This window comes from Dipteris shenzhenensis, chromosome 32, assembly GCF_047967505.1.
Source record: "Dipteris shenzhenensis isolate YYH24624 ecotype China chromosome 32, Dip_SZ_1.0, whole genome shotgun sequence".
In the NCBI taxonomy this organism is placed as follows: Eukaryota; Viridiplantae; Streptophyta; class Polypodiopsida; order Gleicheniales; family Dipteridaceae; genus Dipteris; species Dipteris shenzhenensis.
The window spans coordinates 14666464-14686401 of record NC_141627.1 but is presented as its reverse complement, the minus strand read 5'-3'; the positions used below and the strand labels follow the sequence as shown (position 1 = coordinate 14686401).

The following is a 19938-nucleotide window of genomic DNA, read 5'->3' as shown; positions in this document are numbered from 1 at the left end:
TTCTCTGCAGCAAAAAGGGTACAGATGCTATAACCCTTCTATTCGTAAGTTTACAGTGAGCAAAGATGTTGTTTTTGATGAGATGAGCAGCTAGTATAAACCAATAAATGTGATGATTGATGTAGATGCACAAAATGGTAATGCTGCACAGAATTCACAGCAGCAATCACAAAATATCAGTGGACCTGTAGTGTCCTCTAGTAGTGGTTCACATACTTTGCCATGGACAGGCAGATTGAGATCAGAGAATCTCCTCAAAGCAATGCAGATAGTGGTACGCAGGTATCACGAAAAGGAAAAGAGAAGGTAGATCAGCCCATGTTTGATGTGAATGCAGGTCACTCTTATGTGGATTGTGAATCCAGTGGCTCAGAACAGAGCATTGATGATGAGTTGGGTATTCCTTCTGTCATTACACCTGGAGTAAGGAAGACCAGGGATGTTTTGAGAGCACCTGGAAGTGAGCCTATTTTGCGCAGGTCTACCAGAGCTAAATATCCTATGGATAGGCTGAAATATGATGGATTTACAGCCATTCACTATGCCTATATGGTCAAAGTGATACAGGAACCAGAACTCACTTCCTGTGAGCAAGCCATGGGAAAAGAAAAATGGGAGAAAGCCATGGATGAAGAAATGGATGCCTTGGAAGCAAATGCTACATGGGAATTGGTGCCTTTGCCTAAAGACAAGAATGCAATTGGCTGTAAGTGGGTTTATAATGTGAAGCACAATGCAGATGGTTCTGTGAACAGATATAAGGCAAGATTAGTTGTCAAGGGGTACGCACAGACATATGGCATTGATTATGAAGAAACATTCAGTCCGGTTGCAAGGATGGCAACCATAAGAGCAGTCATTGCTATGGCTGCATCAAAGGGATGGTCTTTACATCAGATGGATGTAAAGAATGCCTTCTTGCATGGTGATTTGCAAGAAGAGGTCTTTATGGAGCAGCCACGAGGTTATGTTCATGCTGTTCATCCTGAGTTTGTTTGCAGGTTGAAGAAAGCCTTGTATGGCTTGAAGCAAGCACCTAGAGCATGGTCTGACAAGATAGGATAGTATCTTATCACTATTGGCTTTCAAATTTCCAAGGCAGATTTCTCACTTTATATGAGAAAAACAGAGAAAGGTATTATGCTGCTTGTCATTTATGTTGATGATTTGATCATCACAGGTGATAGTGATGAAGATATCCTTCATGTGAAAATGCTATTGAAGCAGAAGTTTGAGATGAAGGATTTGGGAGAGCTGCGTTATTTCTTGGGCATTGAGGTGATTAGATCACCAAGTGGGATACAGCTCTTACAGAGGCAGTATGGATTGGACATGCTATCCAAATATGGGATGACAGGCTATAAGCCTATTTCAGTTCCTTTGGAGCAGAATGTGAAGCTGAGCACAGATATAGGTGTGCTTCTGGAAGACCCTAATATGTACAAACGCATAGTAGGAAGTTTGATTTATATGACTATTACCAGGCCAGATTTGAGCTATGCTGTTGGATTTATAAGTCAGTTTATGCAGGCTCCAAGGAAACCGCATTTGGACGCGGCTAGACACATACTCAGGTATGTGAAGTCCACATTGCAGTATGGACTATTTTATGAGGCTAGGGTTCAGATACAATTGCGTGGATACACTGATGCTGATTGGGCTGGTAGTATTTCTGATAGACGATCTACCAATGGGTATATGTTCTCTTTTGGGAGTGCTGCAGTCACTTGGAGCAGCAAGAAACAGCCTACAATTGCCTTATCGAGCACAGAGGCTGAGTATAGGGGTGCAGCAATGGCTGCATGTGAGGGAGCTTGGTTGCATAAGGTACTATATGATATGCATCAGTCTACAGATGGGCCAGTTGTCATTTATTGTGACAACATGAGCAGTATACACTTAGCATTATACACTTAGCAAATAACCCAGTCTATCGTGCTAGAACAAAGCACATTGAGGTGCATTATCACTATGTGCGAGAGAAGGTTTTACTAGGCCTTATTGATCTAGTTTATGTCAGCACAGAGGATCAGGTAGCTGACATGGTGTGGGATCTATAGTACTAGGAACCATCCCATCAATGAGTGCCCTCGCCTTTGAGCAATGCCTGCACTCTACTACACGTATTGTGCACAATGAGGGAACCATGATACATCCCAGTGTCATGATCCCAAGGTCATTTCCTATCCAATGTACCAGCAAAGGCCACCTCTTATGTTACCTACATCGCCAAATCCATCTAGCCATGGACAATTAGCAATACAAGGAGCGATTCGTGTCATCCTAGGGCAATTTAGGGCTCAAAATCTCCCATTATCCCCACATACACAGGGAACTCAACCACCTCCACCATGAATCACTCCTATGAGCGAAGTCTTAGTGGAGGTGAGTGCTCAAAAAGGCCTCATAAGGAATGGATTAAGAAATGGATTAGTCCTAATGAAAGGGCCAAGGTAGGTCCCAAAAAGTCCTAACCCCCCCTCACCTAGGTGGGTTAAGCCCACAAGTAACCCCATCTCTTACACAACTCTTACTCCTAGGTGGGAACCAAAAAATTCAAAATTCAAAAATTCAAATTTTGAATTCCCTCCCTGCTTCTCTCTCCTCCCTCCCTCCCTCCCCCTCCTCCCTCCCCCTCCCTCACTCCCCCTCCTCACTCCCTCCTCCTCCCCCTCCCTCCCTCCCTCCTCCCCCTCCCCTCTCCTCCCCTCCCCCTCCTCACTCCCTCCTCCCCCTTCCTCCTCCTCCCCCCCCTTCCCTCCCTCCTCCATGCCTACTCCTTCTGCCCTCCCCCTCCCTCCCTCCTCCATGCCTACTCCTCCTGCCCTCCCCCTCCCTCCTCCTCCACTGCTACTCCTCCTCCCCCCTCCCTCCTGCTCCTCCCTCCTCCCTCCCTCCTCCTCCATGCCTACTCCTCCTAACCCTCCACACCTCTTGGTCTGCCCCCCTTTCCTCCTCTTCAACTACTGGTCCTCCCTCCCCCATCCCTCCTCCTCGCCCTCCATCTTCCTACGTGCTGTTCCTTCAAGCCTACATCTCCACACCTTCTCCTTCTCTACACTCCTTTAGTCATGGCACCATTCGAGGATGTCTCCAACAAGTACTAAGTTCACTTAGAGTTGGAGGCTGAATATGCAAGCACACGTAGTCTAGGATTGAGGGGAGCTTCCAAAATCCACAGTCTTCGTTCGCAAGGAAAGAAGCATCTCGACCTTTAGGTAGAAGGATACTTGTATCCTTTAGATCCTGCTTACCAAAAGAGCCCTCCTTTCCATGCAATGCATGAGCTAGTTTGGTTTGTTAGAAATGGACATGCGGGGTTGCTTGGTTATTGCAATCGATTAAACAATGCTCAGTCAATGGCTATGCAAGCAAGCGAGATGCGTAGAGCCCAAGCAGAGATGCTAGCACATTTAGGAAATAGCACCATTATTGCAATGCATAACTCTATGCAGGATCTTCAAAGGGAAAACCAGGATTTTCATGATAAAGCCAAAGCATTGGACTTGGAGCGAAATGCATTGGACTTGGAGCGACATAAGTTAGAAGAGTCACTCTGTAAACTAGCTGAGTCCAAAAAAGGCTTGGAAAGATCCATATACAATCAAGTAAGAAGGAACAAGAGGAGGCAGAAGAACGAGTGCAAAAGATGAAAGAAACACCTTTGGGACTGAAGGAGAGGAAAAGAAGGTACTTACATAACATGGATGCATTGGCACCCACTGGTGCTAGAAAGAGGAGAGTATTTTCAAGTCTACTATTTTGGGAAAGTATAAGAAGTCTACAGTGCCCCTACCCACACCTTGGTCTGTGAGACGTGCACGGCGAGAAACAAACCAATGTGCAAGAGAAATGCTTGGAGGGTACCATTGTGTAAGGGGCACAATGACTTGGAAGAGTAAAAATAAATCTGGCTTGCAAACCTTTGAGATGAATGCTTTCAACAATGTCTACTTAGACGTTGAGAAACTGCAACAAGCAATGGTCAGATTCTATGGCATGAGAGAAGATGGTAAGAGGAAATCCATTATAGCACTGCACTTTATTTCCTATATCATGTTTATGCTAATGATTTTTCTCTTTTGTTGTATAGATTGCAATGGAAAGCTCATATTTGTCATCAAAATGGATGAAGCTCAATTGGTGATAGAACACAAGTTAGAGAGAGTCAGCATCTGTATTATGAATAAAGCCTTAGCCTTTGTTCAAGGGGATGAAGAAGTAGAGAAAGATTTCTCAGTGCAATTAGAGAAAGATATATGGTGGCTTGTAGCATTTGGCTTTGAAAGAGTGCCATGAGACATTGAAGTGGGTTCTAGATAGAACAAGAATGCCATCGACCATATGAAGACAAGAGGAAGGGCAAACATTGACAATCGGTGGCCATGGAACCTTTCAAGTTGAATGGCATCTTGTTTGTGATTTGAAAACCCTCAAGTGCTCGCATGGTTGTGATACAAGGGCAAATGCAATGAACACATGCCTTTATTGCATGTGTTTGCAACGTAAGCAAAAGGCTAGCTAGCTTACAATGGGAGAATGGCATTCTATCTTGTAGCCAAACGCAAGCTCCGAATCACGACAAGAAGGATCCAAAGTGGGATCCCATCTTGCCCATCCCACTTGAGAGAGTACACATATGTACTTTACACGTGGAACTGCACGTACTTGATAAGTTATTGTATTTGCATCTTGTTTATGCTTGGAATTTAATTCCGCAAGAAGTATCCGCACGGTGCATGGCAGAAGCTGAGAAGTTGTTGTCAGAGATGGGATTTCATGGAGGACATGTCAAACTTAAGGAGGATAAGAAAATGTCTGGGGCAACACAGAATCTTCCTGCAAAAGTGTCCATGGGTAGAGGGAAGGCAAGGAGATTCCTATCGAACCACAATCTCGACAAAGACAAACATACATTGTCTCAAAGTAGTTTGGGTTGGGAATACTGGAAAGCATTGTGTGAATGCATGACCAATAAGGCTTCTCATCCTCAAGTAGCAACTTTGAGAGCTAAAGTATGGACAAAGGTAGATGCATTGATAAAATTCGCCAAGTCCAAATCAATGAGATGTATTATGAAAGGTTTAGGATGGCTGTGAAAGAGTTTATGCAATCAATGGCGAAATCATGGGGGGAGTCGCACATTACACATTACATGGTAATCTTGGCACCATCGTAATATTCAGCACTTTCTTTATAAACAGTTTTAATTGTTGATTTGATTCTCATCATGTTTGCAACATATTCTCTATGCAAACGGACCATGGTTTGTACAAAATTGGGGTCCTTTGTCAATTTGGAATACACAAGGCATGGAGAAGTCGCACTATAGAGCCAAGGCAGTCTACTTCAAGAACTCAAGGCATGGTGGTGGTGTCACTCGCAGCAATGCATTGCATGAGATGTTCGACTGGTTTTTTAGGTGTTTACTAGGAAGGACTTTGAAGTCTGAAAAGGCAAAGGCATAAGAACTTGCAAAAGCAGTTCAAATTGTATCAAAGAATAGAAGGCATAGTGCTTGGAAAGCATCCATAGGGAGTTAAGGAGTTGCATGTTGGTTGCAAGCTAGAGTGAGAGAAGGGAGCAGATGGGTCCAACCACCAACACAAGCTATGGTGTAATTGTATACAAATATGAAATAAATATATTGCTTATTTTGACCACAATTTGTGTACTCACTCTTTAATATCTTGCTTATTTTGACCACAATTTTTGTACTCACATGACCTTGGGGAAAGTGGGGACATGATGAAGGAGGGGGGAGAGAAGGGAGGGGCGTGGGGCAGGGCAAGGGGAGGGATGGAGTGGTAGCAAGGGTGGGGGGAGGGGGGATGGGGGGTATGGGGGAGGGCGACGGGTGTGGGCAGGGCAAGTAGGGGGAGGGCAAGGGGGGGGAGGGCGACGAGGGGGGGGTTGGGAGGGGTTAGGGCAGGGGCAGGGGGCACGATGAAACCCTAAATGTGAAAGGGATGTCAAAACATGATGGGCCCTTATAAAAAGTTTTTAAAAACCATAACTCTCATTATTCAATGGCAAGAGTGAAGAACATTGCTAGACCCACCGGATGCCGCCTCCACCCTTCCTCCTCTAGCTCCACCACCTCCATGGCATCCGCGCACACGAACCTATCTGAGTCCGGTGGTGCCTCCCCCGACCCTCGTGAGCCCTCCCCCAACTCCCCCGACCCTCGTGAGGGATGGAGTGGTAGCAAGGGTGGGGGGAGGGGGGATGGGGGGTATGGGGGAGGGCGACGGGTGTGGGCAGGGCAAGTAGGGGGAGGGCAAGGGGGGGGAGGGCGACGAGGGGGGGGTTGGGAGGGGTTAGGGCGGGGGCAGGGGGCACGATGAAACCCTAAATGTAAAAGGGATGTCAAAACATGATGGGCCCTTATAAAAAGTTTTTAAAAACCATAACTCTCATTATTCAATGGCAAGAGTGAAGAACATTGCTAGACCCACCGGATGCCGCCTCCACCCTTCCTCCTCTAGCTCCACCACCTCCATGGCATCCGCGCACACGAACCTATCTGAGTCCGGTGGTGCCTCCCCCGACCCTCGTGAGCCCTCCCCCAACTCCCCCAAGTCCCGTGAGCCCACACTCCCAAGTCTCTTGAGCCTTCTTCTCCTCCCAAGTCCTCTGACCCCACTCCCTAGCCCCAAGAGCATGAGCCTTCCCCTCAGCCTTCTCCCTAGCCTTCCCCTCAGCCTTAGCCTCAGCATGACCCTCAACCTTCCCCTCAGCCTTCCCCTCAGCCTTAGCCTCAACCTTCCCCTCAGCCTTTCCCTCAACCTTCCCCTCAACCTTCCCCTCGGCCTTTCCCTCCCCATGAGATCCCTCTCCCGATTGAATAAAATGTGTTCGATAACCTCCCAGATATAGAGAGGCTTCCTGAGGGTCAACAGACTGCCAGGAAGAGCACCATCTTCCCTCTACCGGAGATACAGCCCATGGTAGAGATGACCCCTATGCCCATGAGGAGGATAAAGCAGACTCTGAGGAAGCCCCATCCCAAAGAAGGCCAAAGCTCCAAACGTCAGCGAGAGGAGGACTCAGAGGAGGACCAACGTAGACAGGAGTAGCAAAAGAAGTTCAAGGCAGACAGGAGGCCGTGGAAAGGTGTTCGAGTACCTGTAAGGCCCCCACCAAGAGTCAAGAAGCCGTATCGAGCAAAACCAAGAGCGCGGGCCCTAAGGGAGATCAGGCAAATGCAGAAGACCACCGATAACTTGATCCCGCATGCTCCCTTCCAACATGTGGTATGGGAGATCGCACAGGGATACAAGGATGACGTGCGCTTCAGCATAGGAGCTATGGGGGCACTCCGGGAGGCTGCAGAGCAAGTGACCACCGCTCTGTTTGAGGACGCCAACTTGTGTGCCATCCATGCAAAGCGCGTCACAGTCATGGACAAGGACATGGCTCGTGCATGGCTCTCGCTAAGGGCTACGGAGAGTGACCCAAGTTTGAAGCCCTAGATTCTCTTGCAGCCCACTCTTAGGACTTAGACCACCCCCTACCCTTGAAGGTGCTATCTTGTATCTAAGGCCCAAGGGCTGATTTTTTTAAATAAAACGTATTGACATTCTCTACACTATCGCATTGTTGTATATTTTCCATTTCAATGCTTGTAGTAAATGATCATTTTAAGTTAAGTTTTGAATTCTGCCAAATCCTGAAGGAATTTCACCATCACGTAGAAGGGAAAAGTGTCCACCATGTCGCCAGGATCCCAAAAAGCCCAAAACCTGCCGCGGCGCAAATTTGGGCATTTTGGAAGTCCAAATTCATGCCGTGGGGGGTTTTGGGCTTCTAGTATGCCCAAATTCGCACCATGGTGGGTTTTGGGCTTTCTGGGGTCCTGGCGACGTGCCAAACACTTTTCCCTTCTACGCGACGGTGAAATTCCTTCAGGATTTGACAGAAATGAACTCTTGATACCTAGAATTGGTGAAAATTATACTAAATTAGCTAGAAATTTATTAAATTAACACAATTAAAATGATGGAGAAAATATATCATCCTCATATCATCAACGACTTAAACAAAATACAATGGAATTCATGACAAGCAATGATAACTTAAAACAAATAATAAAGACATGTAGTCATGTATCCATTGAAATATCCATTTAAATATATGCTTATATATACAAAAGGCCTCACAAGCTATCTTTCTTCTTGGCTAGTTCAAGTATATCGAGAATAGGGGTCTTTGAATCCCCTAGTGGATTCCTAGATATAAATCTAGCCGCAATAGCACTAACATCGTCCTCTCCTGCTGCCAAAGACATTGCCGTTGCCATCAATGCCCTGCCATGAATGTTCGATCCAAAGGCATTGATAGCAGCTAGGCGATGTACCAAAATTACTTTGTCGGCATTCCAAGTAATGTTGGAGTATCCGATATTGCGCGACAATGCCTTGCACTTCAGCAGCTCCGAAGGACCTCAAGGAGAAAATTTGCCATGAAAGACCACAATATGCTCTGCGACTTTGCCAAGGTAATGGGCCAAAGAATGATCTCACCCAAATGTGCTGCGAACATTACCCCATCGAGATGAGAATTCATCAAGCTCGAACACATCTTGCAACAATTCAACAAACATTAGAAGACTGACAAAACAAATTATACTAAAAGAACATCAAAATAAAAAATATTGTTCGAACTTACCACTACAGCATCGTCGGCTTCTATCCCTTCCTCATTTGCAATGTTGATGGAACCAGGTGCTGTGTGATGTTCCATTTGGGAGGTGGACGCTTTCTCCTGACCTGTGTTGGAGGTGGAAGCTTCTGCATGAGAGGGTTGTGCATCGTATACGGACATGTCTGCATCCCTCATTGAAACCAGCGTCATCAAGAGAAAGTATTCCATTGTCTGGTCTTCAATACCTAAAACCCCGGGATCTTTAACACTTGTGTCAACATCGAACCTCGATAGGACTCCGAGTGGCTCATCCTCTCATAGTCAAATATGTCATGGAGGAATACGTACTCTTCTCCATCGATGATGAGGGGGGACAAGGGCCATAATTCTGAGTCTGGGTCAACGGTCTCTGATGCAGATTCTTGCTCTACTGGGGGCTCTTGAAGGAGGCGCAATGCTTGAGCTGCTTCCATCTCCTCTATTGGATCATCAAGACTCTCTTCCATGTAGATGTCTGAGTCTAGTCTAGGGATGCCAGATCAGCAGTTCTAATAGAGGGGGTGCTAGACGATGAGGCTTCTTCCTCTAAATTTCCTTCTTGGAGAAGGAAGATAAATGTCATCTCCCATGAAAGGAATTTGGTGCCTGTATTTCCTGTGATCCCTGCATCTAGGATGTCTTGAACTTCGACTGTCCTAAACCCTTTGTCTGTAAGGTTGTCACAAAAGCAAGCCAAGCACTTTACAAACTTGGGTTCCTCTACGAACAGATACTTTATGTAATCTATGGGAACCCATCTCTTTGAAGTGTGGTCAAGTGTACAGGCAAAATTTGAGAAATTATCTTGCATGTAAAGGATGAGATCGGAGAAGTCATCCTTGGCTCACATATATGTGCTTAGGACATCTAAAGTCCTATCAAACACTAAAAATAGCTCTTCCTCACGATCTACAAATGCAGTTCGTGAGATGGTCATGGAATACAGTTCTAGCTGAATCCATGGCAAATAGCAGTTGATGGAGGGAGTAACTTCTGAGGACGGGAGTTTCTATGGCTCTCTAAATGTGAAAGTGAGAATGTGATGTAAAAAGGCCTCTTATCCCTTAATATATATCAAAACCCTAAAAATTAAAATTAATCATAAAATCCCCAAATTTTTTGAAAAACATTTACCACCATGAACTGAAAGGAGAAAACATTAAAAGAAATAACATTTTAATTTAATTGCCCATCATCTTTTGAAGCAATAACTAGGATTTGACAGACAAAAAATTAAATACTGCACTAGTCGTTGTAGTAGGAATGAAATTGGCACTATGCATGCACTTCTCCACACGACGGCTGATCTTACCACCATTTAAGGTAAAGTAGAAGGACTCTGACATGCCGTCCTCCATGACCAATAGGTGTTCTCGCACATCCCTTAGAGTCCATTGCGATGTGACATTCACATTCTTGACATCTCCCTCTTCAACATCAATAGACAAACTTACCCCCGTATTGTCTTCGTCATTAGAGTCTAGGGGAAGCCACCAGCCATTTGTTTTCTTCCAGCGCCTATACTGAAAAGATAAATATAACATTTAGCATGACAAATGGTATCTAATAACCACATTGTCTTTACATGCGTGACATTGAAACACATCACCCTTTTGGTCACCTGACCTGGTTCCCCAATTCATCCCAAGTAAATCTTCAAGAGCATTTTCATTTACATGCTTGCGGGACCACATAGTTTTTGTTCTATGCATATGTATATTCTGAAATAAAGAAGCAAAAATGTGCAGAGGCATAAACCAAGATAACCTTGCCCATTTGGATCCAGATGTAAACTTCATGGCCATGCCCACATCCTTTGCAATCTTGTCCTTATACGATTGCAATGTCCTCGAGTCCATATTGCTGCAATCCATGTCTTGAAGTTGTGGTGGTGCAATGGTTTGCAAACGGCCATAGCTTGATGATGTCATTGGAGTGATGTATGTTGGATTATACCAATACACATTCTTCATTCGCAAGGAGGCCAACTTCTCCCCGGCATGCATTTGCTTACCTAAATCCTCATGAATCGCAGTGAACTTGCTTATGAATGATTCAACTGGTTCCCACTCCTCGAGGTCCAAAGGGAAAACATCTGCCACCATGAATAAGAGCTCTTAGAAACCAAACACAAAATTTCCAAATGGACTCATTACACTTACAGGTGAAAAAGATACATAGATAGAAAGGCTCACAGTGTGACGGTATCCTAGATTGATTGAATGATGGAGGAAGCCACATATCTTTTCCCATGTAAACATGTTGCACTGTTGCAAGCCATCCTTTCTTCCCAAACTTGAACTTAAAGATGCGCCCCTTCCACTCATGCAAGATGTCACCTCTCTTGCTCTTGGGAAGCTTATGTGGACCTTTGGCCGATCCTTTCATCACTATCCACTCATTTAAGCTATAGGTGCAAGGGATCCACTCATCCAATGCATTTCTGGTGTTGTGGAAGACACAAGAGGTCACAGCATTGCGTGGTCTTGTAGCCTTTCTCCTCACCATGCTTGTAGAGGTTGCAACAACAAGAATGGGACTCAGGCAATGCAACTCCAACAAAGGCACAACAGAGGGAGAAGGAGAGGGACAGAGCAGCAGCAACAGAGGCACAAGAGAGGGAGAAGGAGAGGGACAGAGCAGCAACAACAGAGGCACAGGAGAGGGAGAAGGAGAGGGACAGAACAACATCAACAAAGGCACAGGAGAGGCAGAAGAAGAGGGACAGAGTAGCTCCAACAGAGGTACAAGAGAGGCAGAGGGGAGAGAGAGAGAGAGAGAGAGAGAGAGAGACAGAGAGAGGAGCTACAGCAAGCAGGCTAGAGCAGGAGGGAGCAGAGAAAGAGGGGGGAGAGGGAAAATACATGGGATTTGGTTCAAATCTGAGTGTTTTGGCAGGCTGGACCAGAACAGTGGGGGGCAAAGGTCCTAAAAAGAGGGAGGGGAGAAGAAAAATTCACCACAAGGGCCCTACCATCCCATTGAAGGTAGTTTTGGGCTCATGTGGGAGAGGTGCACCTGGTAGGAGGGTCAAACATGGGTTAAGAGGGGGGGTAATGGTTTGGGTGGTCCCTAGTGTAAGGGGAGCAACCAATAGGGGCTCTTTGCAGGCTTGCCCACCCTCCACCTCAACATACCATTGCCCCACACCTTCTAGCACTCTCATTAGTACACCTCAAATCACTCTCTAATCCCTTGAAATTAGGAAACACTAATTGGAGGCCCTTTTGAGACCCCAATTCTTCCCTAATGTTAGGCAGGGCAACCAATTTATTCGCATCTACCAAACGGCTTTTGTCTCTCAAAATGCAAGAGATATGAACACCTTGACAAGGAGACCAATGATTCAATTCTATACGTGTCAAGGTCCTCATTCCTTGAAATATTGTCCCTATAAGGACACCCCATCTGCACCAACAGCAGCCCCTTCAACACACAAGCACCATTGTGCACTAGGTGGGAGTTGGCCACCTCTATAAGAATTTCTCACTGCGAAGAACAGCAATGCCAGTGGCTGCACCCAAGAATGCAACTCTTAATCTTCTTAGCATTGAGAGAGGCCAAGTGTCCTTGATACCCTTAAATATAATTACAAGGGCCCAAGCTATGGCCTTCAATAAGGAACTTTGCAAGCAGGCCAAAAGAGATAAGGTCGGTAGATCACAACCTAGAGAGGCAAGTCTATCTATGCCTGGAAATGCTAAACATGCCACTAATAATGGAAAGGGCCATGATAAGGTAATCATCTAGGATGGGTTTGATGAAGGCACTGCCACCCTGACCACATCATCTTCTTCTAGTGGTACTTCGTCAAATGGAGGCTTAATCAATCCTCCTCTCAAATAAGTTAAGGAATTGCTAAGAACCCCTATCCAAGGTAGGGAATAGTGACCAAAAGTCATAACAAATATTCAAACCTCTGGGTAGAGAAACAATGCCTTATCAAGGTGCAAAACTTGGTGTGGAAGTGCCAATAAAGGTTTGAGGAAAGACTCAAGGCAAGCAAGGGAATCGATACGATCTATTTGAGGCATCAAGCAATCAACCGAGCTTCTAAATCCTTGCAAGTTTCTGAAAGAATGGAAGAGGAAATTATGTCCACACTAATGCAGCAAATGTTTGAAGAAGACCCCACCTTGCAATAACTAAAGGGGGATGACAACATGTCCTCCTATGGCTTTGAAGAGCCAAAATCAATAGGTGAACCTATCATTGGACCTCGAGAATTTGCAAGATTGGCCTCATTCCAGCTCAAATAGAATATATTTACGTAAGGATGAGCACCAAATTTGGAAGGTTCACCCTATGTCAGGGAATCTATTTGTAGCTGAATCTGACACCACTAATAGATCGACATCAATAAATGTATTCAATGCTTATAAGGAAGAGGATAATGGAAAGACTCCTGAAGACACTTGGTGTGTTCCTTTACCAGAGTTAGAAGACTCACTAAATTGAATGCATACATTGGCCACAATAGATCTGGCAAGTACTAAAGGAACTCAATTTATGTACCTTGACAATGATAAACCTACCCCCACTACACCTTTTTACACCATAAGAGTGCTACTCCCTAATCAAATTGAACTTGCAATTGATAATGCCATTGATACTAAGGAGATAGATATTACTCCATCTCAACTTTGGGTAGAGCTGGCATCGGCAAGTGCAACATGTTGAATACAAGCCGTGGTAGATGCTCGAGTAAGCAACAACATCATCTCCTGGGAAACATTGGACATCTTGGCCAGTTACTCCTTCAAGTCAGTGATTCTGAAATATAATCCATGGGAGGTACCTCAATTAAGGTTGTTGGTTCTTTAATTCTAAGTGTTTCCATGGACAATCACGTTGTGCCTTGCAAGGTTTTTGTAGCTCTTGCATGTATGTTAATAGAAGCCGCAATTCTTGGTAAAAGTTGGATTCAAGACACTTACAAAGGGTTATTTGGTGATGAATCAACCCACGAAAATGCTATGGACCAAAATTCAAGCATGAGCATCAACATCTACTTCCATCTCTCACCCTCAACAAGAATCCTCACCACCAGCAAAGATGACAAAGAAGAAGAGCAACCAAGCAAATGTGGGTCTGAAAGGATATACTACAAGCGTTCCAATAAAATCTTGACACCAAAAGCCACCCCATCATGTAAACAACAAACCACAACATCAAATGATGAAACGATGCCATCCAACAAGGAAGGTACAATACCATTGGGTTCCCATAAGTCTCCTAGAGGCCTAGGGATATAACGTTGGAAACACTTATATTGGGTACCCAAGGTACTAGGCCTACCAAGACCACCTCCATCATCTTCAAGCAGCAACAAAAAGGTGCTAAATAAATATCAAAAGGAAGAATGGAGGACCAAGCCTCTAAAATTGTCATCATCGACAAGTGAGAAGCAACCATCAAATTCAAACCTACCAAGTATGAAAAATGAAGGCAAATATTGGAGAGAAGAACCACAAGAACCTTTGTGGTTCCTATCTTAAAAAAGGTAGAACCGCAAGAAGAACCACAAGAACCTATCATAAAAAAGGTAGAACTACAATAATTTTATTACAAGGACAAGCGCAAAGCATCGATACAAGAGGACCACACACAAATAACATCCTTTACTCCTATCAAGTAGTTCCAAAAGAACTTGTCTCAAAAAGAGAGATAGTAACACAAGAGGCTACTCGACCACTAGTCTTTCGAAATGCTGTTAAATTCATTGCATCATCTTCAAAGAAAACGGAAGCTACACAAGAACCTCCTCCAAAAAAGAGACATTAATACAAGAACTTGGCATGAAAAGAATGGAATCTACTTTGGAAGCCACACAAGAACCTTCCTTATAAGTGAGAAATTTGGCATCAAGCTTCATGGCAACTACACAAGAACCTATCACACCAACCATGCCACACACTGTGGAAGTCACACAAGAACCTTCCAATGTGAATGATGAATTAGCCTCACTAATAGCTTTTTCAAAAGCAAATCGGGCTCAACAAAAATAGAGGCTGTATGAGACACTATGGTCCTACTCACATTTGCTACAAAGAACATATCTCACCTTATTATGGTGAGACAGTGGCAGTGGAACATGGGAGAGGATATACTTGATAAAGGCACAAGAAAGTTGGAATCAAGAAGGAGCTTCTGCAAGCTCAAGGATATTACGATGGCAATATGGATCCCCAAGTGTAATCAACACACTAGCCCAGCTTCTTTTTCTTGTCTCAAGGACAACTTCATCCCTCTTCAGCCACAACAGTTAGAGAAGAGACCAAAATATTTTGAGTCTACAACACCAACAACAAAGAATCCACCTACAATAGCTACACAAGAAACTACTCCTAAAAAGGGAGTAGTGACACAAGAACCTACTGCAAGGCCCACAAAGGGCAAGGCAATGATAGTTTAAGGCCTTGGTGGATTTTCCCACAAGGAAATGCAAACCCACTCCTTCAGTGGTGCGGCATTCAGTCCAACTCCATAGCAATCAACCCATAGGAACCTACTCCTAAAAATGAAGTAGATCCACAAGGACCTACTGCGACAAAAGATACTAGAGACCTTATTAACAACACGTTACTACCATGGAAACAAACAAAGGATATGCAACCCTATTAACTTCATCAAGTTCTAGAACCAGTCAAAGAGACATCAATCTCCGATGTCCCAAGGCATTCCTCCACATACAGAACAACAATGGTCCTACACCAATAGCTCCAAGAGACAAGATTAATTGCAAGGTCCATCTGATGACATCAAAATGGGTCTAGGATGAGTTTCTTGTGATCCCTCAAAGATTTTTTCTTTTACATTCATTTACTAACCCCACCCTTCATCCGCTAACTCAAAATCTCCCTCCTCTTTTAATTTCTATCTTATTTCTTTTCGTTCTCTTTAATTTGCTTAACACTAGTACCCAATTGACCATTTGAGCCTCCAAATGTAATATCCATTTTAACTTAGAGGACATTTCTAGAATCCAAGATGATGTAAACCTCTTTAGCCATAGTCCTCATGTTAGGAGTTAATATGGTGTATTATTAGACTTCTCTTAATTTGATGACTCAGACAAATAATGTTCCAAATCATTGCAACCTTATAGGCTCAAAGAAACTCCCAAGCAAAGCTCTCAATATTATATAATCCATCCAATGGATTTTGATGAAAGCTCTATGTAGAGATGCAAGACAAAATGTCATGCAAAGCTCCAGACTTACAAACATGGCATGTCAAAGACATAGTCTGATGAGAATCCAATAAAAGTCCCACTGATATCAAATATGGGACTTAAGGAGGAGCATGATAATATACTATACTAACTCTGCTAACACTTACATCATTAGGATCTTACATCAATCCCTATTGACACCTTCTTACTACTAACTTACACCTTAGATTTTTCTTTTTCTTCCTCTTTCTTTCAAAGGTCACAAGTACTTAGCTCTAATCCATCCACCCAATGTCTAGCCATTGCAATCACTTACAATTATACCAGAATTCGGTGCTACCAGATGAAATATTCATCCTCCCAACAGCAATTCTAGCACAGATCCACCGACAAAGAATGTGGGAGGGGCACAAGACCACCAACGCTAGCACAGAGCAGGCTTTCACGGGCGTGGTACCATCGCACAGAGTGAGAGCATGAGAGAGCATAGAGGAGAGGGTGGCAGAGAGAGAGCATGAGAACGTGTAGAGGAGAGGACTGAGAAGGAGAGGAGCCGCCACAATGGCAGAGGGAAGATAGGAATAGGGTTAGAAGGAAAGACTAAACTAACTCCACTGACAACCCTAATGAGAGTAACGTAGCTTTCACTAACCTAACAAGTAATACACAAAACTAACCTAGATTAGATGTAATGGTACATGTAAACCTAGATTACATCTAATCGTAAATGTAAAAGGGTAAAGAGGACTTTACTCAAAGGAAAGGGGTCATGTAAACAAAACTCCACCCCTCTCGTCCAAGCGGGGCGTGAAGAGCACTCTCGACGGCGCCTTGCGCAACAAGGCATCCACCACGTCACGATGTAGCTACAAGCAGCAGCTCGCTTTGATCGTCTTCTTACGTTCGACGAGCTCTCCAGTACCCACCCCCGCATCAGCAACAGCTCGCCGCCTTCGTCCCTCATTTTTCTTGCTTCTCGCTATCTCGGAGAGCGGTATCGCTATTGCTGTCGTTGGTTCGACAGCTGGAACCACTTACGAATTCATCTGACGACCGATGGAACCGGAATACGAAAGAGTGGATCCCGAGTTTTTTGCTCGAAGGTGCCATTTTGAATTCCACCCAGGCATTGGCTTGATTGTTTCACGATGCATATACGCAAAAAACGTGGATAATCGTAGACTCGGGGCCTTACCAACTGCATGTACTCGTTTAAGACACTGTAAACTACCACATTTTTTCTCCTCCTCAAATCAACCCGTCCAGACAACAAGGTAGAATGTGGGTATTTCACATCCTCAACCACCAAGGTATCGACGCCAGTCATATTGTGGGTTAGTGCGTTGTTGGAAATAAACTTCATCGCTATAGAATACGACGGATGCTGTTAAGACTACAAAACACCACATTCTATAAATCCATTTCCTTCCGTCCTTTGGCCAGAAAATATAATGCATGCAGGATCTACCATACCTCAGTCGTTGCATGCCTGCGAGTGTTTGTACTCCTCTTTTACCCTCTTTGTATTTTATCTGCGGAACCTTCTCCATTATGTTCCCAGCTTGCTCCAACAATTGTTGCCAACAAATCTGTGGCGATAGTGGAAGTTTATTTGGAAAAGCGCCACCGATAGCATAAAGTACAGCACGTATTATCAGAGCGTCGCCGTTTAGCGTTTCTGAAACTACATGCTGAAACACTGATACAGGAGGTGTTTCATGGCATTTTGGACGTTCATTTTACAAAAATTTAATCTTTTTTTTGTGTGCGCCGTCTGATCGCCGATGTACCATTGTACATAGTAACACTGGCCTGCAGGGTGGAGAGATGTGTCCATTGTGTTCATTTCTCACTGTATCATGAGTACACTGTGCATTCTGCTGTGCTATCTCCCTACTAAATGATTAGGCTTGAAGCAGACTCATTGCAAAAGATGGGTTCAGACTGCCTGAGGTCGATACTAGTGAAGGATTCAATTAAAGCATAAGATGTGGGTGCCGTTCCAGCGTTGGTGGGGTATGGGAGCCATAGAGGGTCTCGTGTGAAAGCCATGGTGGAGATAAAAGGGGTGGACCACACTAGAGCAGAAGTTGTGACTTATACGAAACATCCATGAGGAAGACATAAGGGTATAGAAAGTGCTTGATGACGCCAGAGTTGTTGGAAAGGACATAGATGTTGGAGAATAAGGTCCAATTCCTCACACGTAAGCCCCATTTGAGGAGAGCACTGAAGAGACGTGACACCTATAGAAACATAGGGGGGATGATGAGGAGAGGAGCTGCCACATGGGTGGCACATTGACTGCCATGTGGGCAGCATGCAGATTTCCTTCTTATGACCCACCCCTCAGGGCAGATCAGTTCACACTGGGGTGCCGCCCACGAATGGGGCTGCACATAACCCCAATGGAGGGCATATATATGGCCTGTATATGGTCATTCCAACACTTGCAGGGTGGAGATTGGCAGCACTAAGGTGCAGCAAAGGAATCAAAGGATTCCAATAGGCGCTAGCATTGGGAACAATTGAGCAATAGCAGAAAGGAAGCTGAGAAGACGTTTTAGGGGCTCCTCCCTAAGCCACTGAAGACCTCACTTAAAGAGAAAGCATGAGTATTAGGCAACTTATTGTGGCCTCAGATCGAGCACCAGCATGTATGAAATCAATGCTCAGCTCTGCACAGTGCAGATACATTGCAACCAAAAACATTATAGATATGTCCACCAAATATGACCAAAGATGAATGTAAAAAGTGGCTCACAACATACACATGGACAGCCGGATGCTAGGAGCAGGTTGACTATCACAGCTCTCAAGTTAAGATCGTGCAATCTTGCACAAAGTTCATGGGATAATTCTATGCAGCCCAATGAGTTCGAGAAAGACAGCCACAATGGATTAGAAAGGAGAATCTGAGAATACTCTCGACCTTCATTGGATTTGAAAAAGACTCTTTGCACCTCAACCTCAGCCCTCCCCTCCCTCTCTCCTCCTCTCCATGGATCCCATAGCCAAGATGAAGAATTTGCAGAGAGTATGCACAAGGAGTTATGAGAGAACACATGCAGCTGCCACTGGTCAAGCTCCTTGTCAGAGACAGAAGTGGTGCACACAGAGTAGTTACGACGCACCAACTTGGCAGAGGTGGGCTGTTGTAGAAGACATGACGAGATGGAGCGGCAGGATGGCTAAGGATGAGGTGGATAGCCAATAGGAGGGAGGAGGGAGATTTCCAACCAGGGGAAGGTGAGGGTGAAGAGGGGAGATAAGGGATGATTGGGGGAATGGATTCATTCATTGTACGGGGTTTGAGAGAGCAAGAGGAAGGCTTGAATCACGAGCTCACCTGGGATATCACTGTGGTTTCCTTTTAGTGTATTTTTCTTTGTTCATCTCTTATACACTATGCTTCTTTCCATCTCTGATTGGTGCATCATTGTGGTTTCTTATTAGTGTATTTTTCTTTGTTCATCTCTTATACACTATGCTTCCTTCATCTCCTGTCACAACTCCAAGTCCTCTCTGTTTCGTACGTCCCTCTCTTCGTCTCCCTTCACTTGGTACAACGGACTTTATGTCATGTGGCTTGAGTTCTGTTATATTCATGTTGAAGGTTGGATCTTGTGATTATGCTCCGCTTAGCATCTTGCTCTTTCACATCACTCTTGTACTCTTATCGCGCTCGCACCGTTAGTGACACCATCGTCCCTACTCATTCCTTTGGTGACACCATCATCTAGCACTTGCGCCATCGGTGACATCATCATCCCCCGCTTGTTCTATGCTTTCATTGACACATCCTACTTGCTCTTGACACCAGTGGCCTTAGGCCTCCGGTAACACTTCCAGAAGTGGTAGACGCACCACCTTCAATCGATTGATTGCCTTACCCACTCCAATTCCTTTCTGTCTGCTCTTTGCCATCTATCCTCACCACTACATTTCATTCTTTCTTGTGCAAGGGCTTTTATATTTGGTTCAAGAGGTACATGAGAAAGCTACACAAGCCTCTACACTCCAACCCTCTTCTCTCATCGCACCTAAAAGGAAATATCAGCCCAAGGTTGCCAAAGACA

General features: G+C 44.6%; 1 protein-coding gene across 1 annotated transcript in view; it reads left to right on the top strand.

Moving 5' to 3' along the window:
- Positions 1 to 16656: 16656 nt before the first annotated feature.
- DCL2 (dicer-like 2) overlaps positions 16657 to 19938 on the top strand; it is a 361432-nt gene continuing 358150 nt past the window's right edge. Inside the window, exon 1 of the mRNA XM_087370403.1 lies at positions 16657 to 16962. Within this exon, the coding sequence (XP_087226529.1) occupies positions 16916 to 16962 (47 nt within the window). The 5' untranslated portion in view covers positions 16657 to 16915. The remainder of the gene's footprint in view (positions 16963 to 19938) is intronic.